A 24,013-nucleotide genomic window follows, 5' to 3' on the forward strand; every position below is an offset into this window, starting at 1 on the left:
GAAGATAATCTGGCAATGAGCTGCCCTAAAATTTAGTCTGCTCCTTGGATCAGTAAGCTGAGTGAATCTGAACACATGCAGGGAATAGGGAAACAGTACTACACATGCATAGAGAAAACTACAACTTCCATGCCCCATTCTGGTATCCATGCTAAAAAAAAATAATGCTGGGAAAGAGAAAGTGTTTCAGAAAGAACTACAGGAATGAACTGTGGTTTGGAAATTCTAATAGAATGAAACTGAATATACAAAACATTACTGTTAAGGCTGTAGAACAGATTTTGAAGGACAGAGTAAGAGGCAGCAGCATTAACGGAAACAGGTTAAAATGCAATATGCGCTTTAGAATTCCAGGTAAATCTTTTAAGTTTTTCTCTGATAACTTATTTTATGCAAAGAAATGTATTAGAACTAATCTGTCTGGTTTCTGCAAAACATGTGATGAGTCCTCCAGAATTCAGTAATGAAACAAAAGAAAATGAAGGGTAATATAACAGCAAGGTGCAGGTGGAAATTGTTGTACTGAAGATGATGTAGGCTGTCCTGGAGAAACACGGGAGTTAAGGAAGTTATGAATAGAGTATTTCAAGGATGAGCCAGGGAAACAATGTTTTTAGGTGATCTTGACATAAAAGGAAAGAACATGTTAGTAAATCTAGTAATTATAACCACCTGCATTCAAGAGAAGAATTCAGGCTGGAAGATGTGGAAAGAAGCACCATTCTGATGAGCAAGGAGATGGACAGCCTATTTTTTAAGTGACTAATGAGTGTGGCTTGTTTAGCACATCAAAATGAAGTCTGAGAGGGGACTGTGTTCTATAAACAGACACAAAAATGGAGGGAGAAAAGGTATTTAAGCTGAAGCACAATTTTGGCCCAGGAACAAATGGGCAGAAAACTGCACATGAGTAAACCTGACTGTAACTGAGAAGAAAGTCTCTAACCAATAGAGTAGTGAGGGCTGTGAAATAAGTCTCCCAACAGAAATAGAGGGAAAAAAATTCTAATTCATTCTAGAACACAAATTGCTGAATGTAATTATAGGATATGATGCCTGTGATTGTAGAGAACTGTACTGGATGACCTACGTGGTCATTTCCTGTCTTGTGTCCCTATGTTCCAATTCAATTTATCCAAGAGATCACTTGGCCAAAATCTGTAATTACTTACATATGGAGATTTCTAACACATAAGATGTACCATAGACATAGTAGAAGAGGCATTTTACAGGGGAAAGGAAACTAAGAAATTTAAATGACTAACAAGCTATATCTTTTTAGTTGTGAAGGTTGTTAGTGACTTGCACTGCCATGGACATAACAGGTTTCTGTGAAGACTGGATCTTCCCAAAACATATACAGAAAATAAGAGAGGGATCAAGAAAACAGGGATATTGATGCAGTAATAATTGGATGAAATTTTGTTATCTGGCTGATGATGAAGGCCAGGACTAGATGATAATTGCTTTTTCTGATGTTAGAGTTACAAATGTTACTTCAAGCCAATGGTGCTATGTCTTGTGATGTCAGAAGGAAGAATTACAGTGTCAAAATGCCATATGACTTTTCCAGTTCTGGAACATAGCACACACCTGTAGTACAGAGACACCCAAAGTTCATCTTGGTATGCTGAAGTAACTACAACATCACATGTTCAGATATTACATCATAGATGTAATAGGGATACACAGTATATATGGAAATCATGTAACAGATAAATGCCAGGACCTAATATTAGGTTACATCAGCATACTGAAAGTCATGTCTTTCCCAAGCACAGCATTAATTCTTCTGAATGATCTTTAACAAGTAGTTTTTGGTCAGCTAATTCAAAATGCACAGGAGATCTTGTGCATACAAAATGTATCTATATATGATCTGATCTGAGATATGCATACACACAGATATGTTATTCAGGCTCAAATGTCAGCTGTACAAGATGAACAAACACAAACCACCATTTAACAGATCTGCTCTTAATCTCTGTGTATGACAATATTTCATTTTATAAAACAGCCATTTTGGAAGTTATTTTGACACATCTGACAGGAAGTCTTCTTGCAGTAACTTCTGTCTTTAATTTTTATAGTGCAATTCTCTGGCAAAGCAGAACAGAGTAACTCCTATTTGTGTAGGCAACATGTCATACTCAGGATGATATAGAGAAATGATGTCAGGGTAAATAAATTTAAGAAATATCTGTGGTACAACACAGGCAGCAAACCTTTGCCTGGACACTTGCAAATTATGAACAATCTCTTCCACTGTTGAAGTAGAAGCATATAGAGATAGTAATAATAATAATGTGAAATCCTTTTCTTTCTTTTGTCCTTTCCCTTTTCTTCTCTTCCCTTTCTCTCTCTTGCATGTGGGTAGGAGGCTTGTTTAGTGGTTGTAAGAGACCCTTCTGCTCCCAGAAAACACTTTGAACACACACTCTGCAGCCAAAGTTGGTGAAGCGAGAGAGATGAGAAGGGGCAGTGATGATGGGAGGGAAGGCACCAAGCCGAGTTCTCACAAGAGGTTCAGCCACATGGCATCTGATCATTAATGTCCATCAAACATTTTGGCTTGTGTCCAGTTTGCTGAACAGAATGGTGTCATGGCAATAACTTGAAGGTCCTGCACCGATGCAGGCAGGAAGCCAAAAGTTGCCATGTAGATTGCCCTACCTCTTCACCCTCTTAGGTTATATTAAGGATGACCTGCCCTGTTGTTGATTTGGACTACCTTATGCGTACCGCAGAACAACAACATAAAGCATGTAGTTGGCGAGACGTTTGGAGAGGTGAGATAACCAGCTCTTTGAAACCCTGCAACATAAAATATCAACAGGGGTCATATATCCAGAAACTTGACTATTAGGTTTTTGCCAAACAGCAGTGAAAGAACAAGTCAGAATATCTGAAACACATTACTCTCCAAATGATGTTGAGACAGATCCCAGAATAACAGACTTAATTGTATGAATAGAAATGAACTAGTTTGAATGCTGTATCAGAGCCATGAATCAGCAGGCCTAAGACTCTCAAGTGCTTATAGCATTGTGCTTATAGACTGTGAGATAGACAGTCATCTTAAAATCTAATGGTACTTAGGTTTTATCTTTCTGAATCAAGGAAAGGCTTTCGTGTTCTCCCTTTTGTCCCAGACTCAGCAGAGTCTTATTACATGATTTGGCCACAATCATGTTTTGCAATGCTGTGTGTTTGTTCTTGAACACAGGGTGAAATGTGACACTGCATACCTAATCTGTTCTTGAATATGTTACTTTTGGATATACTGCCCTTAGTCTGATTTTTCTTCAGGCCAGTTCTACATGATTATAATGAAATTATATTTTAGATTATTAGGTCTACAACTTCTAATACATTGGTATGTAAAACAGAAGCCTCTAGAATTTTCCACCCTTATGACTACACTATTTTCAAGAAAAGGACCTTGTCAACTGGAAGCATGATATAAAGGGAGCTTATATATTTGCATAGAAATTGTTTGATAGCAAAGTCTCCAAGGTTTCTCTTTGAACTCAAGTATGCAAATCTAATAGAATTAAACAAAATACCCTAGAGATGACAGAAAATCATGGTACTTGAGACAGGTTTAAAAATTGGTTTGCTCTTCCTTTACCTTGATCCTGGGAAGAATTTTTAAAGCATATTTAACTTGTGGGTTAGGTTGTCATTTCAGAAACTCAGCTATTACTCAGTATCCTTTCTTTAAATAGATTTGTCTATTTCAATTCATGGTATGTGCTGTCGCTCTGGGACTCTATGGAAAAACTGTAGTCATTTATCTTTGTTATTTTCTGCAGGATTTGGAAGGAGTAATCATATTAGCTCAGCAGATTTAAAAATAATAATAGTTCTAAAACACCCTGCATGAGCTGTTAATTGGAATAATATGCACTAAAGATAAACCAGGCTTTTTTTTCATGGATCCCAGTCTCTCAGTAAACTGAGTAAGAAACTGTGGCTCTTGCATCCATTTCATTTTTACTTCTTGAGTATAATATAAAAGGTAATAATTGAGTTTAATTATACTCTATTCAAAGTTATTATTCAGCACCACCTTTGATTTCCCTAATGAAACAAGCTGAGCATAATTTCCTTTTCAGATGTTTTTAAAAATTTTGACCTTTCCCTTCGCTGTCCCGTTGTTAAAAAATAATGTCCTGTTGTGTGTGCACATGCACAATAAATGAAGAATATCAATCTTGAACATTTGTGTGGATCTGAAAGAAGGTCTTGCCAAATTTTCCTGTACCAATGTTACTTTAATTTACATCACAGATGCTATACTAGATGTAATACTGTTGTTCAGTTCAATATTTCTAAAAAAGGAAGGTCAAGATCTGTACACAGCATAATAAGCTTTTTTGTCTGCCTATTGCTATTTGCATAATTACTGTGACTGCTTGGGGAAATCTATGTTTGGCTAAGTATCCAGCAATTACCTTGGATGATCTATCTGATTTTAGGAATATTTTGCACAGAGATAATTCATCTTTCTTCTTCCATTTGCCTAATCTTTTTAAATGACTTATCATAGTGTAAGGAAATATAGAAAAAGTATCTTTATGTGAACACAGAAAGGCATGGTTTATTAAAAAGAACAAGAACAGGTTAATCTTAAAATGATTTTTGGTCTGGAAACTAAACCTATTAAGGAAGGTGGTAATTGAGGTGGTAATTCAGTCTATATTATATTTTAAAGAATGAAAATTAGAGATTAACCTTAAACATTCTGTATTTCTTGTCAGTATGATTTTATGTAAGTTTTAAAGAGAACTTTTATTTCCTTCGCAGAAGTGAAAAAGCTTTCTTAATCATAGCTAGACAAAATTTCCAAATATATGGAAATATTTAGAACTATTAACTCTGCATAGGCAACCTTGGGCAGAACAGAAAGTTGACGAAATAGAAGCCAAATTGTAAAAATAACAATTTGACATGCATCAGATATGACTTCTACTATTTTTCAAAAAATATACCAAACTCTTTTTCTGTATTGTTATCAGAAAAAAAAGACCACCTCATAATTTTAAAATTAAATACTATGTTTCCACTATATACTGGTACTTACTGAAAATATAGAACAATATGTTGGTAAAATGAAATTCATCTGGCTTCTGTAGCGTATCCTCTCATATTACAGCTATAATAATAACAATGGAACAATAATGCTTGTAGGCAAGATCCACGCTCTTGACAAATTATTCCACATTGATTTATACTAGATTTATCTCCAGTCTGAGGAAATTGCTGAGTTCTTCTCGTACAGAAATTTGGGCTGAACTTTTTGTGATTGTCTTACGTACCAAAAATATGACATTTAAACTAACACAAATATATGTTTAAACATAAATCTTATTTTGTTCAAGTTCCCCTGCATCCTGCAGTGCTACTATGGTCCAGTTCATCACCTTATTTTTTTTCTTCTCTGTGGTCACTGTCAAACAATAGCAAACTCTAGCTGGGTGATGGGGACCACTGATATTCCATCCAAAAGGAAGAGTGATGATGCATGGGAAGCAGTAATGGAGATGCATTTGGCTTTCTGTATACTTGTTATATTGTTCTAAAAGCACTTAAATAACTATTTTAATAATGATTACTAAATACAGCAGAATTCTCTGGGGCAGAGTCTACCAGTGTTCCTAAATGTGTTTAACTGCTAAGTCCCTGGAATTTCTCATAGGGTAAAGTTAAGTACATGCTTGAGTATTTTGTTATGGTAGGCTTCACATATTACATAATGTTCAACAAGCCAAAGCGTAAATCTGCAGCTTCACACCAAATGGTCATCACATGGCCAATTGAAACAAAGGCAGTGGTCTGTGGCTGCATGGTTAGCAACTCATTCACAGAACTGAGTTTGAGACACATCTTTAACATCACATAGCAAAGGAAGCACACAGTCCTTGTCATTAGTTTAGTATTTCAGTAATTGCTCTTCATAACTTACCTGCTAGGTAGTTGAGCATGTATTATTATCCAGTTTGGGGCAGGGAGGAAAGGGGTGAGAGTAAGAAATTTATGTAACTTTATCAAGGAAACTGAAATAAGCCAGAGATGCAGCTGTGATTAGATGTGAATTCACACCTCCTAGGTTTGTGGTGTTAAGCAACATTTTTTATTGTGACACTGGGTATCAATTTTATGACGTATTTATTTACAACTTACAGCCAAATATACTGTAAATCACCTGAAACACCACTGTGCATACAGACTGTCAGCTTGACTAGGTGCTCATGTAACTTTGTCTATTACCTCTCTTCGCCCATTGTCCCTGTCTGCTGTTATGACTGCTTTTTATGGTATACCTTAAATTAATATAGTCTCTCAGTGGCAGACACTGTCTTTTACACATGGCACAAATCTTCCAGGCTGAATGTCAGTTTGCTAAAATCAGTCTTGGCATACCTGGTCAAAACACTATTGACTTCAATATTAGCTGCACTTTCCAATCTTGATGCACAGTGTTACCATGTTCCAGTAACTACATTCCAGCTCCACTTTGGTCCAACAGTTTCAGTCTCTTTAAACAAATGTGCTGTATTAATCCTCTCTTTTCTGATCCTAGAGCCATCCACCACTGAACTAGCAAGTCTCCTGCTGCATTCAAAATAATGCTCAAACCTTCAAGTGTAAAGCTTTAAAATCCTTTCCACCAGTCCTATATAGTAGAAAGAGGTGTGAGCGCTGGAAGATGAGGAATTCCCTGATTTATTTAACAGGCAGGAGGGTAAAAGGAATAACTAAAAACTGGTCTCTGACATCAAAAGTTCCTCTAACTACTCATTTCCTTCTGTGGTCTTATTTGTTTGACAGTAACTTATTAAAGAAAATTATGAAAAAATCATATAGGGGTGTTTGGGATTTGTGTGTTATATTATTGAAGATCACTGGGCTATATCACAAAGAAAATAATAGCACAGATTTGTAGAGAAACATATATGTAAGTTATAAATAGGGTGTAAATTCTCCAAGACCAGACACAAACGCTAAAAGAAATGGGTGTAGCCTTTTTTTAGCCCCCAACCCCCTATGAAAAGCATCAAACTTCCATAAAGAAATCAAGCAAAACAAAGAAATGAAAGAAGGAAGAAAGAAGGAAAAACAGTCATGGCTTTTGCTTTAAAATTTCATTGCAATTCAGATTTGAGGACTTGGCACTGTTGTGCAAAGTAGCATTTTCAGTCTTACTTTTTCTCTCAGAATTACATCATTACCTCAAGAGCACTTTTAAAGGACACTGAGGATGATGTATTTCAGTTGGAAATGAACAGAGCTGATACTTCAGGAAGGACTGACCCTCAGATCACTATAGCAGGAAAACGCATTTTTAGTTTTATGCAAAGGAAGCTTTTCTACTTTCCATCAGAATCCTTTCGTCTTCCCCACGCTCTGCACTTGCACATACCAGACATGTGTACCCTTACACTTGCACATGAGAGCAGATCCAGGAGATGCACTTTGATGCCAACCTACCATTCTGATGCCGTTCTCAAAGGCCTGACGTGCTAGAGAAGCAGGTCCGTCCACAGTCTTACCGTCGTCATCAGGCCCCCAGCTGGCACTGTAGATGTGGATGTGCTGAGGATTAAGGCTTAGAGACTTTGCTTCTACCATGTCTGTCACATCTCCATCCAGCATCCGTACACCTTCAGAATGAAAGATACAATGAACAGGACCAAAAACTCAAAATGCTTCCCCCCCCTAGAGAAAATTGTTGTGTAGGACTTCAGATTGAATGATCATAAGGATTTCTACTGCTGTTAAAAAAAAAACCCAAACCTGTTTGGATATGTGTTTTTCCAATGGAAGAAGTCTCTATATGAAAAAATACAAAAAGCAAGGAATATTTCAGTCTTGAAGAACTTCTAAAAATTATCTACAAGTCCTTTATCCCCTATACAGCCTTTGAACTTCAACAAACTGTTACGCTAAAGAAAACTTAGAAGAAATACTTGAACCTTGAAATGTTTGTGTATCTCACTTGAAGATAATATATGATTTTCTTTCTCCCTTTATACCACAGTGAAACTGCAGTGAAACTGCAGCGGGAGTCACTCACAGTCCTAAGTATGTTGACAGATGTAATAAAAGGATCTCTGCTGACAGATAAACATAGAATTATTGCTTCATTGTATGAGGCTGCAAAGAAGAAACTGGGGAGAAAGCTCATGTGTACAGACCAATTACAATACACAGTAGCAAGGTGATTACATGAAGTTAATAACAACTATCCTATATGTAACATTATTGAACCTGAAACTACAGTATTGTGAACATCCTCCCCTGTGCAAAAGAAGCTTTTGTGAGATATAATCTGAAATTCTTGTGTTAAAAGAATCCATTCACGTGGGTTTGGACAAATCAATGGCAACATGTTTTAAGATCACTAGACTAAATAAGGTAGGCTTAATTCCAGAAACTGGGAAAATCTTAAAGTTGTTCTTTTGACTAACTGTAAGACTTTGACTGAAGTTAATTCTGACTGAGAAGACCATCAATGTCAGTTTTAACCTAACAAGAAGAAGGTCCTACATACAGCTAGCATGACATCTGATCAAAGGGTTGTTAAATATTAAATAATTATCATGTAACTGTATGATAGCACAAAGTAATGATTACTTCCACAATTAACAAGTTTGACATTCTTTCCCCTTTAAAAAGTCACTGCTATTTATAAGCCAAATTTACATATTTTTAATTATAGACACATTTCATTTTGCTCATGAGCTCAGACTGAAGTAACCTGAGTGTTTACGAAGACCTTAACTTCCAATTTACAAAAGGCATAAGGGGGTGCTTTGTTGATAGACGGCCTTTTTTTTTAACTTACTCTAATTGACTCAAAAATGAAAAGTGATCATATTTCTAAGTTCACACAAAAACTGCTCATGTTTCGTGAGATAATAAACTTTTAAAAACAGTGATCGCACTGTGAACTTTATAAAAAAAGTCATTAAACCAACTCTGGGATTCTCAGGTTTCATTTTTCTTCCTCAGCATAATCTCAGAAAATTAATGAAAGTTGTGTTCTCAATTTCTTTCAATGACATTAAAATACATTTAATTCTAAATAAAGACAATAAAAGGTACACAGCTTTTGAAAGAAGGAAAATAAAGCTTCCCTTTATGTCTTTGTTACTGCATAGCAAGCCTAAATAATACTACATGCACCAAGTGATCAATAACTTCAAATTCTACCATTGGCACCTGAAGTAATTCACAACAGGCTTTTTTGCTAATGCTAAAGCAGTCAAATCTAAAGCAACATGGACTAGAATATGACTTAAGTGTTGCTTGCTCTGGCCAACAACTGACAGACATGCTTCAAGGGTGACTTTGAAAAACAGATGTCTCATCAGCTGTTTAAAACAAAAATAATTAAAATAATTCCTTTCTCCCCATTCCTCCCCAATCCCCCCAAAATGTCTGGAGTAGTTAATTCTGCCAATCACAAAACCTCCAAACTGCATTTGTCATGTGATGATAGCACAACAAAAGCTATCCAGAAGGCAATTAATACACTGCATTTGTGGACTGTTCCACCTAACACTTTAGGGATCTGTAAACTTCTTCCAATATTTGCAGTAATTGACAAAATGTAAGTGGCATTTTAGTCAACAAACTTTCAATGAATCACAGGAAACATGCAAAAACTGAGCTGAAAGCAAGTTTTCTTTTAAAATGTTTGTTTTTAATCAGCATCTGACTTAATGAAACAGCTGAACTAATTCCTCATCAGCTGAAGACAATCTACATCTGTTGTGCCATAATTCAGTGTACTGTTTTTCCACCAGGACTCGAGCCCAGCCAAGTAACTAAGCACTGAAATCCCCACAGATGGCTTTGCAACCTCCACAATCAGTCTGCAACAGTAACAGCAGGCTAACCATCCCTTCCTATAAAAAGTCTGACAAGCTCTGTAGGTGGTAATTTGGTATGTGTGATTACTGCTGAGAGTCACATTAAAATATCTACCCCTTAGGTGCACTGGTTTGTCTTTTAGTGAAAGGGCCTGTAGCTTAACTAAGCACAAATGGGAGACATAGTGCATAATTTTCTGTAAGAAACATCTCACAACATATAAAAGAACTGAAGGTTCAGATTGCAATTTTACTCAAATTTTCTTATCTGCAGATTACATCCCTACTTACACCACTGTAAGAGAAGGGCCAGACTTCCCAAGGATCTTATTTTTGACCTATTTGTGGTCAGATGTTCTTAAATGTGTGGAAAGGAGACAAGGAGTACAAACACATTTAGGAAAAAAGTGAGCATTACTGGTGACTATCTTGTTAATGACTTCCCATCTCAAAAATCATTAATTGGATTTGTTCAGCTTCCAGTATTTGATGGAATATTGATGAAAAGGATTTCCCTTCCCCTTTGCTTTATCTCTTACTATCCCTTACATGTCCAGAGATGCTTTTTGGTTTGAAGTAAGGAATACTTATCTTGGTGGAGCAAATTCAACATCACTGTCGGCAGGTGCTCTTTTATGTAAGAAGAATGTAATTGCTTTACCTCAACTCTAGTTTCTTCTCCAAGAATGCCCCACGAGGGTCTTTAAATCCCTGGGAAACAAGTGAGCTGAACGCTAGTTCAGCATAATATGATTCAACATTTTTACACTCTATCTGGAGAGGGAACACAACCATTGCATATTCACATGTGTAGCTTATGCCTTTTCTGAGGAAAGGGAGGGAAGCATGCCAAACAGAGGTCAGCAGCAGCAAAACTCTTAAATATATATACCTACTGCAAAAGTAAGCTTAACCTCCCTTCCCAATACCCTGGAATTCCCTCTTGCTTCTGATTTTCTGCAGATTATCTGCTGAGCCTCCTGAAGCCTTATTTTCAAGTGCTGATGCTTTTAAAGGGTGATGCACTACTTCAAGTGAGGTTTACACACTGTTATTATTTTTCAGCTTTCTTTTAAGAACAGCGTTCGTGACGACTCCACAGAATCATGGTGACAAACGGATTGGATAAACTTTTTACTTCACTTACACCAGTGAAATTTCTTGAAGGTTGTTATATTCTTCATACTAAATAAATAAATAAATAAATGATAAAAAGGCACACATATCCAGTCTACTGTTCACATTAACTGCATTCATACTATGTCCATCTGAATCAATTTTTACATTACATTTAGAAAAGGCTGTGATTCACCTAATATGCCTGAAGACTTTCTAAAACATTATTATTTCACATTCCTAATGCTTAATAAGTAATAACCTCTTAAGAAGCCACTGTTACTAATGGAGAACTTTTCAAGGACATGCCCAAACTGTTGCAGGTTGTGTGACTACCCAACTCAGAAGTGAAACTTCTCCAGAAGCCATCTTTTATCTCTATCAGTGCACTACACTAACTCCCCTCTGACTCTGATTTGACAACATAGTAAATCAGATTTCAGAGCTGCTGGTACATGACCAAATGCCATGTCCACATGAGACAACCTGTTCATCTGCCACAAACTCAGTTGACCAGTTCAGATTTTCTAAACCACTCTGGCAGGGTAACTTTGTGCAGGCAGGCTCTCCACCTGAAGGGAAATTGTTTTTCTGCATCACTCTAACCTTATGATGAATCAGGTATTGTTTATCCTCTTAAAGCCAGCAACCAAACAGAAAGCTGACATTAGGATGATGTTGTGTGCTTTGGCTAATATGAAACGCAGCTCACATTTATTTGGATGAAACTTGTACTGATCCAGTAGAGAACATATACAGTACTATTAATTGTGGAAACATGGCCTCAACTCTGCCTGCTCGTATTTTTGAATGGTCCTCTGGTGTATATATAGGTAAGTATGTTTCTGTTCTCACAGATGGGCTCTATTCTGGGACAGAAAATCAACAATTATGGAGTTGGAGCTATAGGTCTTTCTACTGAAAGCCAATATACTAATCCCATGATTTCATCAAAACTACAGGGTAAAACTTCACTTGAAGGATTAAAATTTGCCACAGGCAGGCTACAGCCTATGAGAAACATAGATGACATTTTGATAGTCAAATTAAGCCAAAGTTATTAATTGAGCAGCCATTTGACTAAGAATTCATAGAAACCACTTGGAACCTCTTGGCTGAATGAACAAAAAAGTGCGATTGAATCTCATACTTCAGGCAATAATCTGATCACACAGAGGGATCAAAAGAAGATTCTCTCCAACCACAGCCAATCAACACAAATGTGTTATGTTTTGACAGGACCAATATGCAAGGCAATATTCCTGATGTGTATATTTACTTTTGGTTTGTCAAAGTTCATCACTTAGAACTCTGAATCTGTGAAAAAATCCTAATGTCCTAATTCTGACTTTTGTGTTTTCATCAAAAGTCTCACTTTCTATTTTCTGTGTGTACTGAGAGGCAGTGTTCCAGGGAGCACTGGAGAAGTGTCATTGCAGACGAAATCCTCCTGGTATTTAACGACCACTCTACAACTGAGATTTACCTGCTAGCACAGCTAGGTTTGTTATCCTTACAAATCTCCTTCTCTTGTTGAGAAAGGTCTGAATGCAGTATTTAGCACAAATGGCTCTTTGGTTACTTTTTTTTGGTGGGAGATTGTTTCACATACCTCCAATCTTGGCATTAAAGGCGATTCCTACTGTGCAGTGTGAGTTGTTTGCCGTGGCTGCCACTTCTCCAGCACAACGGGTTCCATGCCTGCAGTCAGACAAACATTTTTTCAAGTAAGCACAGACTGTTGGGATTAAAGACTTTGACTTTGCTCATCCTCAGGTGCTAAAAATACAACTATCCACAATGTTGTAGTAATTTGTATCCATGTTACAATATTCCTCCAAACACATTTTAACATCATTATCACCTTCACGTTAAAGTCTTCATGGTAGGCTTTTTAAATACTGGAAACATGCACAGTTTGTAACAAAGACATACAATGATGATACATAATCCACAGCAACAGGAAGAAGTCTTGGATACCAGTTCTTGATTTTGAACCAAATCTTGATTATAGACAGAATTTTTGTTCTGCATTCTCCCACAACTACTCATGTTGCTAGTGTGTAGATCTCCATACTACCTCCAGCAGGCATAGCGTGTATTGACACTTTTCCATGAAGAAGATGAGATGCATCAATGTCCACACTGCTGTTTAGAGGCAAGTCTAAGACTGGCTATATGCCAGCTATGCTCAAAGCCTTAGGCCAACCCTGAAAGTCTTTCAGAAGCAGAAAAAACAGCTGAAGTACCCTCCACATCAGAGGTATACCTCATGCCTGGAAGCAGAGCTGGGCTGCAAGGGTATAATCTTATAAAGCTGCTGAAGGAAAACACAGAAGGGTGGTTGCTCATCCCCTTCCACACTATGTGAAGCCACAGTGGGATGCCTTGCCTAGCCCTGATCTACGCTCTCTACAAGGTGACAGTGGTCATCCAAATGGCCACTGTGGTAGGAATGCTGTCCCTGATTTTTGTGATTTTTGCCTGCAATATAAGTTTCACACGGTGTTTTCTACCAGTAAGGTTTGCCCTCATTCTTGTGCAGTTAAGCAGCTCCATTACAGAATCTGACATAAGCAACAAGGAGCAGACAGGGACCTTTAGAGAGCTGCTGTGGAGAGGAGATACAGAGTTTCAGACCAGACAGGAAAAGAGATGGGGAGTTGATGAGACAGAGATAGAAAGATAATGTAAGGCTTGGGTAGTCACTAAGAAAGAAGTTTAAAAAGTCAGGGCAAAAAATAGATAACAACATGGCAAGCACTTCAGAGGAGGCTAAGTGAGGTCAGCTGTGTACATATGCACCCTTCTGCTGGTGGTTGTTGACAGACTGCTGACACAGACATCTGGAGAACATGGGTGTTTTTGAATTAAAGTTGATGCCTATATTACAGACAAGAATCACAGTTGCTTTCTCTTGGTACAGCTTGTTTTGGGTAGAGTCAGTCCTTATTTTCTTATTATTAGTGCAACTTTTTTCCCTTAACCTTTTGGGACACCTAGATGAGAACACTAAGACAACTTGTTTGGAATGCATTCATGTAAAACAAGAACAAAAACAGGACTAGAATAAAAAGAGAGGAAAGAAAAAAATAAGCAATATAAGTGATCAGTGCTAACCTGTTAGAATTTCAAAGGAGATTATTCAGATTATCAGATAAGTAAGATATATAGAATCTATGAGGAAAATGTAATCTTTATTCACAAAAATCAAAGTGACAAGTTGGATGCTGATATATCCTAAAGCCAGATCAAGGTTTCACAATTATACGTATATCTCAATTAATTTCCTGTTAATCTGTTCACAATTTATCATTTGGTTGCCAAACTTGATCAGGATTTTTTTTTTTTTATTTCTCATATGAAGCCAAATTTTCAAGGCTAATTTTCTTCATCTGAAGAAAGCCTATTTAACTCTGATTGATAAACCAATGTCTTATCCTATTACAGAATTATTTTGAAAAGACTGAACTAAATAATTCAGGAATCACAGATGAAAACAAGTTTTAAAAAGATCCTTCTTAATTTTCAAGTATTTTCAAATAATGGTCTAGCTCTGCGTTTGTTTGAAGAAGTGTCTTTTTAAAATGTACTAATATTTATAGGAGAATGCCTGTCTTGAGAATTATTTACAAGACACATGTTTCCCAAACTTCCCTTTTTCTCATTATGATTTTGTTAGGTGCCACATATAAGTTTAGAAGTGTTAATCACTCAGACATCAAAGCACGGATGACCGTATTCTAGAAATGTAGAAATACACACACGCATCACCTCAGTGCCTATAATTTATTAATAAATCACTGCCTGCCTGGTGGCTGAGCTGCAGACTCCCAGAGATAGACTGCATTGGCAAGAAGCCCCTCCTGGGTACCAAGTTTGGGAAGCAGTGATGAGAGGAAGGTTTTTCAGTAGAGGAAGGTGGCAGATAGAAACCACACTTGGAGGAGGGAAGCTGCCTGAAGAAGAAGGAAGAAAGACCTCAAGTTTCTCCATGGTTCCCAGAAGGAATACCTGCTACTTTGTTAGCTACATCCACCAAACAATGTCAAAAGGGTTAGATTTCCATGAGCTCACCAAACACAGCCCAGTCACCCCAGGGTCATGTAATGTTTGTTGAGGGGAAACAGAGGAGACCACGGGTGTGGGGGGTCACAGTGTGACTGCACCTGCCAGTAGCAACCCACAGTAACATGGGATTAACAGCAACATGAAACTGTAGCCTAAATTCCAAATGAAATGGAAGTAGCTTCAGTGGTAGATGTAACTTCAGTAAGAAGTAGCGAAGACTTTAAAGGACTGGTATGGAAGTTTCATGCACATACTGAATTAAAGCACAGTAAGAAATTTCATGTAAATTTCTCATAGAAAAAAAGCATATTCTAGAGAGAATTAGATCTTTGGACAGTTTTACAACATGTGAGTTAAATCAATTTTGCTGAATATTTTACTAGTCCTCAGGTATTGGAAAATCCTTCTTTTTATCATCTTTTAAGCTCAGTAATGTTATAAATCTATTTTGTAAACAGATTTTTACATTAGACCCTTGCTTCTCTGCCAAGATAATTGTTACTTGCATTCTATGTTTATCATGGAAATTACAAAATCAAAAGTTGTTTTATTAATTTCAAGGTCATATGTATAAAATTGCACTTCTTACAATCAGTTTCCCACTGCATGAATTAATCATACATGTGACTCAGTTTGTTTTAATGTTATCTTTTATAGGTCTTTTAAGTAATATTTCAATTGTGCTGTGAAAGGGAAAACTTTCTAAAGTATTTGCATATAAAAAGTTATGTTTTTTCTACAGTCCTTTTAATGTTCCCTGTCCAAGATTTTTGCTTGAGGTCTACAGTGTGTATCAGACTCCAAATTCTGCAGTTAGAATTAGAAAAGCCTTCTGATTAATCATTACACTAATTTCTGAACTAACTTAATAAACAAATATGATGAGACTGACGGCTGAAACTGATTGTCTGTTTTAAAGCTACGAAAACTTCTACTGAGCATGAAATCCTGAAAACTTCAAAGTACAAACAGTTTATGGAGGCAGCCTGAGCAGTAACAAGAGGTGAAACAAGAGGTGCTTTCAAGTCAGCATTTTTTATTAATGTATATATATCAAAACATAACAATCTCCTGTCTTTGTGAGATGCCTGTATTGCATACAACTTGTGTAAAAAGTTGATGCAGTCCTAGAAGAAAGCATGACTGCCCTCCTTCAAAGGCCTATCTTGATAAGCTTTAAGGGTCAATGCTTCATTTCACTGGATCCTTTGCCACCTTATGTTGAAGGGAAATAAGTTCCCAGGCTATTAAATGGCATTTTGAAGAGACACTCAACTAAAAGGTTTTGCAGTTATCTTTTGTGTTAATGTCAGGGTGATGTGGTATCACAGAATAGAAACGTTTTGCCCATCTACAAATGTGTCTTCTACCTGTAGTCTAATAGAAAGAAAAGGAATGGAAAGGAAAAAAGCAAGAGGCCATTAGGCAAAAGAAATAAGATGTCACAGGCATTGTCTTCAAAAAAAGTTGTATTTAGATGCTTATAAAGTTGGCCAGCACTGTCCATCATAAAACCATCTTTCATGATTCTGCCTAGCTTTAACTGCTTTAGTTAATTTTTGCATACCAGACAAACAAGTACAACTTTTTCAGAAATGTATTTATTTTCACTTTTGCATATGAGAAAGACAGGACACAAGGCAACTGAGATTGATTTTCTTCCCTTTTTATGAGGAGGAAATTTGTCAGTCTGTCATTAACTGTAAGTGAATAAAGTGTCAAAGACCTACTCAGAAAGACCTTAATAAAGATAACTTTTGCCATATGATATGGAGAACTTGAAATAAACTGCTGAATAAATACTCTTCTATGAAAAGGTGTATGTTACTTTTTACTGCTGCATGCATGAACAGTGCTTGAGCACCTGGATGCTAAAGGTACAGGCTTTTGATGGCTCTCTAAGTATAAAAGAAATTTAAGAGCTGCACACTAATCTGTTACATAAAATAACTTTTTTCAGTAACAGAAATGTCTCAGTATTTCAGGCAATGATGGAAAGAGAAAAGGTGCATGCTCTGTGGTTAACTATCATTCTCCATCCCACTGACATAATTGAAACATAGACATTTATCTTTCAATAATCACTCTTAATTTGCCTTTCAGAATAAGAAGAAGGCATAAGGCCAGGAACATATTCAAGATAAAAGTTAATTGAGCTCCCCTCTGAACGTTTAGAGTAAGGAAATATTCAGAGTTAGTGAAGACAGTTGTTGGTAATTTGAAAAGCCTCTGACATGTAAATTGGCTCTGCATTTCAGAGCCTCCACCTCTGACAGCTATTCTTTGAATTCCGCAAACACTCTGACCATGCACTTCTTTGCTGTATTTTACTCTTCTGGAGTTCATCAAGTATTTCAAAACACAAAAAGATCAGGGGAACTGGAGGATTTAAAGTCCTCCAGCTTTTCATGACACTAACATTATAGTCCAGCTCACTTCAACCTGTCACCAATAAGCCTTTTCAGAATGGAAACTTAAGGAGAAAAGAGTTTCAGAGTATTTCAATGCAAGTCCACCACAAACATCTCTGGGCATACCAGTAATATACTGAGGTTTTCTAAGAGATACAGAGCACAGGAATTAGTTTCTAAACAAATGAGGAAAACAGTGGGGGCTTGGGTTTTCAGTGTGGGGCTTTTTGTTTGTTTGTTTGTGGCTGTTGTTTGGTTTTTTTTAATCCAGGGAAATGTCTACAGTAAAAATGAAAACTTCACATCCTTTGCAAATTCTATGCTGCGCATATTGAAAGAGTGGATATTAAAAATTGTAAAAAGGTTAGAATATATAGTCTCAAAGTTTACATAACTTTATATACATTTTAATAGGCTGTGCTTGAACAGCCTATTTTTGATAACCATCAATTTCCCTTCTCTGCATAATTATGTAATAAACATATTCCCTACGGATAAAGACGATGCATTCATATTAAGAAAAAAATTACTTAGTCTTTATTACAAATTAAGAATAGAATCTCAGGGATGGAACCTGTAACATGAACTAAACTATGTAGTTGGTGGACATTGAAAATTACAGGACTAAAGGAACTTTAAATGTTCAAATAATTTTCAAACCTCTATGGGGAGAAGAAGAATGGCATTTTAGGTAGCCATTGTTACCCATAGAAAAATATCTGAGTTGGCATTTATTTTTTGCAAAACTCTTCTTTATTTAAGTTTTTAAATGTTTTCAAAGATCTCTCTCTTACACTGGAATATATTCATAAACAGGAAAACATCATATCTGAGACACCACAATGTAAACTGCTGGACAAAATATATATTTTAACAGCAATTATCAGAAATGCATTTTTTTAGAAATGCATTTCATGCATCCCAGAGTAATGTTGTATTTAATGCAGAAAAAAATAAAGTTTTAGACCTGTTCACATATAAATGGTCTCTAATAATCTGGACGATGAAAAATATTTCCCAAACTGGCAATAGCTTGGGATGTTGTTCTAGGAACATCTGAAAAAAGACGCATAAAGGAACTGTCAGAAGTTAAAAGCATGGGCAAGGAAAACCTCAATCTTTAGCCTTTTAAACACAATCCGCTACAGCTGAAAAATAATATGAATAAAGTTATTTCACATGGGAAAGATATTTGGATATTAACAGTGCAGAAAGAGATGACAAAGTAAATGTGAAAAATGAGTTATACAAATCTTCAATGTGAGGCATCAGGAAAAATGCCAAAGACTTGGGTGTTACATCACAGACAGGATCCTGTTTCTGAGCATCCCCCTGTTGTAACGTGGTTACAGCACAGGACTGGAACCTGTCTTGAGTAAAGGTCCTCAAGGCTAATGACTTTTTGCATAATTATGGGAAATTACTTAAAGAATAACTTGAAAACCTCTCATCTATTTCTCACAAATAAAATCAAAGATGACATCATTAAAACAAATACATGGAACACTTCACATCTCAGACACACACATCTTAAACTTAACAGTGTGGGTAATAACGATGTTGACTTGTCACTTACTCTACATTTGTTAGCTGTTAGCAGTAGGCAGATAATTTGTCACAAGTGTGAAGTTTTGATATGACCCCAGCAAAGGACTGTGCTTCTATAATTTAATTACCATTTTACAATTTTGTTCTTGTGAGCGGGCAAATGAATCTGAAAGTATAAAACAAATATGACTTTTTTCTGTATTTTCTACCGAAGGAAAAACAAAAAATGCCTAAAAGGTCTCATGGAGACAATGAAATACGACATAGAATGAGAAATAGCAAACAAAATCAGCAAATATATTTAGCCAAGGATATAGTTTTCTGTATTAAAAAAGAATTACTGATGTCTTAATATGTTTTAATCTAAGGTTAAATTTTAATTCAGCCTATTTTCTGGAGGGAAAAAGGCATTAGTGAGAAGAAAGATAAGCTTCAACAAGGCCAAGTGCCAGGTCCTGCCCTTTGGTCACAACAACCCCCTGCAGGGCTACAGGCTTGGGGAGGTGTGGCTGGAGAGCTGTGTGGAAGAGAAGGGTCTGGGGGTTCTAACTGACAAGCAGCTGAACATGAGCCAGCAGTGTGCCCAGGTGGCCAAGAAAACCAATGGCATCCTGGCTTGTATCAGCAATAGTGTGACCAGCAGAAGTAGGGAGGTGACAGTCCCCCTGTACTCTGCACTGGTGAGGCCACACCTGGAGTATTGTGTCCAGTTTTGGGCACCTCAATACAAGAGAGATATCGAGGTGCTGGAGCGAGTGCAGAGGAGGGCAATGAAGCTGGTGAAGGGCCTGGAGAACAGATCCTATGAGGAGAGATTGAAGGAGCTGGGACTGTTTAGCTTGAGGAGGAGAAGGCTGAGGGGAGACCTCATCACTCTCAACAACTACCTGACGGGACATTGTTGAGAGGTTGGTGCTGGTGTCTTCTCACAGGTAATTAGTGACAGAACAAGAGGGAACGGCTTTAAACTGCAACAGGGGAGGTTCAGACTGGACATTAGGAAAAAATGTTTCCCAGAAAGAGTGGTCAGACAGTGGAATAGGCTGCCCAGGGAGGTGGTGGAGTCACCATCCCTGGATGTGTTTAAGGGTCGTTTAGATGAGATGTTGGGGGGATATGGTGTAGGGGAGAACTTGCAGAGTAGGGCTGATGGTTGGACTTGATGATCCCAAGGGTCTTTTCCAACCTGAATGATTCTGTAATTCTGTGAAATAAAATAGTTCAAAAGCCAGCAAACAGCACAATTTTCAGCCGAGGTTTTGTTTTTTTGTTTGGTTTTTTTTTTTTTTTTCATACAGCCTTTCACTTTAACTGTACAGTAACCTTCTTAAGGCAGGTAATCCAATACTTATTCTCATTCATTAAAGCAAATCACAACTAAAACCAGCACAGTTTAGTTCCTGTGCACTGGAATTAAACCTATTCATCAGCAACACCAAGGCCAGTATTACCTTGGAACAGTATGTTGCTACCTAGGTATACGTAATCAAAAGGACTATTTAGTTCACTTTTGAAACTGAAGAATATAGGGCTGCTTAGACTTCAAGGCTCCCCACCCATTTAAGCAAAAAGATCTTTTTTTAACCTAATTCAAGCTGGTTGAGAGGCTGTAAAAGGATGGAAAGTCATAGAACAAGGAGGTTGTGCTCCAAGCAATTCTGGCAATCATTTTATGTATATGAGGGTGGTTGATCCCTTTTTCTGTGCAGCCCAAAGAACAGAGTAGCATAAACACTTGGGAAAAACTGAGTATCTGTCTGTACTTTTCTCATTCTTTATCTGTGAGACTAGACAGTGTTATCACTTCGCTCATGACATACAGAAAAAAGAACAAATGAAAGCCCAATTTTAAATCTTTTTGGAGCATGGCTAACTAAATGGTAAGGGGAACTACTGCATTACACAACTTAGGGAAGGAGATGGACAAAATCATGCATGTACTTTTACACAAGAAAAATTCTTGTACTCACCTTGTAAAAATGGTTAATTTAGTTAATTTTTTACACTTGGAATTACTAGTTTGATACAATAATTAAACTGTCTCTTCTGAGTCTGCAACAGTCTCAGTGAACAGAACACAATCCTAGAACTTAGGTTCTGCAGCATCCCAATAATCTTACTTATTTAACTTTTAATAACAGTACAGTAACACTATTCTTGCACAAATAAAGGAATCTTTGTGACTTCCTAAGGCAATGACTAAAAATACCAAACAGAATAAACCACATTCCCAGTACCACCTTCTTCTTGATTGGGACACTATCCCTCTCTTTAAACATTGCCAGCAGATGACAGCAGTAAAGTAAACTACATCTGGTCATTCAGTGTTTCAGGTATCTCTGGCTGAAATCCACTTTATCTCCACATAGTAGAAACACCTTGTTTCTTTTGGGAGAAGAAAGAATAAATGCGGGTCTATGCCTACCCCTCTGTGGTTTTCTGTGCAAGGCTGGACTTGGCTGGCACATGCCAGGTCATCTATTGAGAAACAACAGTTGATCTCCCCAGCAGTTCCTCCAGCTAGGTCTCATTTTTCTGTTCATTATCAGCATATAGATAATGCAAGCAATACATCCAACCAGATAGTGGAAAAAAATATCTTTCTGGCAGAAGTGCTGACATCCAGCCCCTGTTTCAGTGTTCATTGTTTACAACCAAATTACCTGCTCTACCATCACTTTTCTGCTGAGCACCTTTTGTATGTGAACACAAGCACACTTAATACATATGGCATAGTGCACAACTACGGAGGACTGTTTCTCCCTTGCCTCAGTTATTGCCATGGTTATAAACATAACATATGGGAATTGATCTTGAATCACTAAACGCTAGGCATTCTATGCTTTCATACTGATGTGACTCTAATCCCAAAGACAGAGCAATCAGATGTTGGACACAGGGAAAAGCAGAGGGAAGGGATACAGGAAAAACACAGGACATAACACCTTCATGATTCCTTTGTCTGTACTAACCCATGTCTCAGAGGAGCACCTGTGAGTTGCTGAGCACCCAGGGTTAGTGAAGGAGAGTAATACCTGAAGAGCCAAAAAAGGGCCTATGGAAATAATCGCAAGGCAAATCCTGAACATGGAAGCTGCAGAGGAAACAACATCCCTGACTGTTCATATTCACATGCCTCAGCCAATGCACTGTCCTCTAAAGTCTTAATAATTCTATATTTATGTTTAAGCCTGCAAAATGATGCTGCTCCATGCCAGAGAAATGATGTCTGGATACTTACAGGTCCCAGCTGACTAGAAAATAACCTTAGCTGGCACATCAAAGGCACCCTCTCTTTCTCTGTCCATATCTTTCCATCTCTGTGCAAGAAACTTTCAGATCCTTGCAAAAAAAATCAGTTGTGACACAAAGGTCATCTTGTCATTTTCACAGTCAATGTGCTACACAGATTTCTAATTGAAAATACAGAACTCCCCAATCAAACAAACACCCAAACCTGAAAATATCCACATGTCTTCATAAAAGGAAACTGGAAAGAAATATATAAGTCAACAGGAGACCTCACAAAATCAGTAGATATGTTTCTAGATGTTGTCAGCAGATGTGTTGTTTCATCAACAATTATTTTACCTACAAATTGCACTGATTTAAGTGGAAAGGTGTAAAAGTAAATTTATTTAAACAAACAAGCAAAAATATTTGCACCCAATTTCTTATACCATTTTAACAATGTTTATATCACCTTAATTTACCCTTGTTAATCACAAAACTAAAATATTTCCATCTAATATAAGCATATTTAAGATGAGCCTTAGAAAAAAAGTCCTTAAACTAATTCTTCTCATGCAACTATATGGATAATGAGCATAGTTTAAGGTTTTGTTAATGTTTTAAGAGTCTAAAATTAATCCTAATTTCAGAATTTGGATTTGAGAACAAAGGCCTCCAATTGCAAAGGAAGTTAGTGTCACTCCCAATATTACTTTACACAAATCAGAAACTCTTGGTATGCTTTATGAATGCTTCCTATTAACTTAAGCTGCAGGTTTACTTATTATGTTTCACTAATGAACTGTTATCAGTGCTTCTGCCTATATGGCTATCTAAAACTGATGATATATTATAATTTCCAATATTTTTTTAAAGCTTTAGCGCAAGAACTGGAATACTGACACAATGAGTATTTTTGGCTAGGCCATGCATTTGCTATTCCTAGGAAAATTCACCCATATTTATGTAAGATATTAGCCTTAGAAAACACAGGCTTGGACACAATGATTAAAGCTTGCTAGAAATTTGCTGCTGAAAATTCCAAATGTACCACTTACGTGAACTTGCTTGTACTTGAGAAAGCTTGCTGTGTACTGACTACACCATATTATCTGTACAGTGAGCATAAAGAAGAGCTTTGGATGAGATGCATACAGGTAAAGTAGTCTGTCATCTGGTTTTTGAGCAAAGGAAAAAAATCATTAAGTAAACTCCACAAATTTGCTTTCCCATGTGCTTGCATTTCACCACCTTTTACTATAACGTTTACAGTCTTTAAAAATCATATTCTTGAAGTACTCCTGTAGAGGTATCAATTGCAAATTAAATTGTTAAATTGCAAATCTGAGACTCAAGGGAACACCTTTACTACTATAGCCACAGCTCAATAATGATAACTTTCGGAATAAATATGTAAATTCTACAACGTTTTCTTTGCTCTGGAAGCAAATCATCATATTATATTTGTAAACAAAGCCAGGAATAAAACTTCTAACTGCAGTTTCTCAACATCCCTGCATGAACTTGCAAACCGCATTTAAGCCAGTGAGAGGCAGGAATAGTTCGTTCCACATTAGTGCTGTCCCACAGTACAGGTCTGCCCTGTGAATTAAAAGACTTTACATTCCAACCTAATTGTGTATGAAGAAACTAAGTGATGGAATTTGCTTGGTTAATGCTTTTCATCTATTTGATCTTACAGCTGGCAAGCTGATTTCTAAAATTTTCAAGGGACCTTCAACTGCTTTGGTGATA

The 24,013-nt window shown here is 36.9% G+C and overlaps 1 protein-coding gene across 6 annotated transcripts in view; it reads right to left on the reverse strand.

The window, feature by feature from the left end:
- The window catches only part of PCSK5 (proprotein convertase subtilisin/kexin type 5), a 257,528-nt gene that overhangs the window by 142,196 nt on the left and 91,319 nt on the right, over positions 1-24,013 (reverse strand). For all 6 annotated transcript variants that reach the window (XR_012626955.1, XR_012626956.1, XM_074855002.1 and 3 more), the window contains exons 6-7: positions 12,610-12,698; positions 7,495-7,667 (exon numbers count right to left, since the gene is read on the reverse strand). Coding sequence is in view for 4 of the 6 variants with exons in the window: in XM_074855002.1 (XP_074711103.1) it covers positions 7,495-7,667; positions 12,610-12,698 (262 nt within the window). In the remaining 2 variants the exon portion in view is untranslated. The remainder of the gene's footprint in view (positions 1-7,494; positions 7,668-12,609; positions 12,699-24,013) is intronic.

Source organism: Strix uralensis, chromosome Z (assembly GCF_047716275.1).
Source record: "Strix uralensis isolate ZFMK-TIS-50842 chromosome Z, bStrUra1, whole genome shotgun sequence".
In the NCBI taxonomy this organism is placed as follows: Eukaryota; Metazoa; Chordata; class Aves; order Strigiformes; family Strigidae; genus Strix; species Strix uralensis.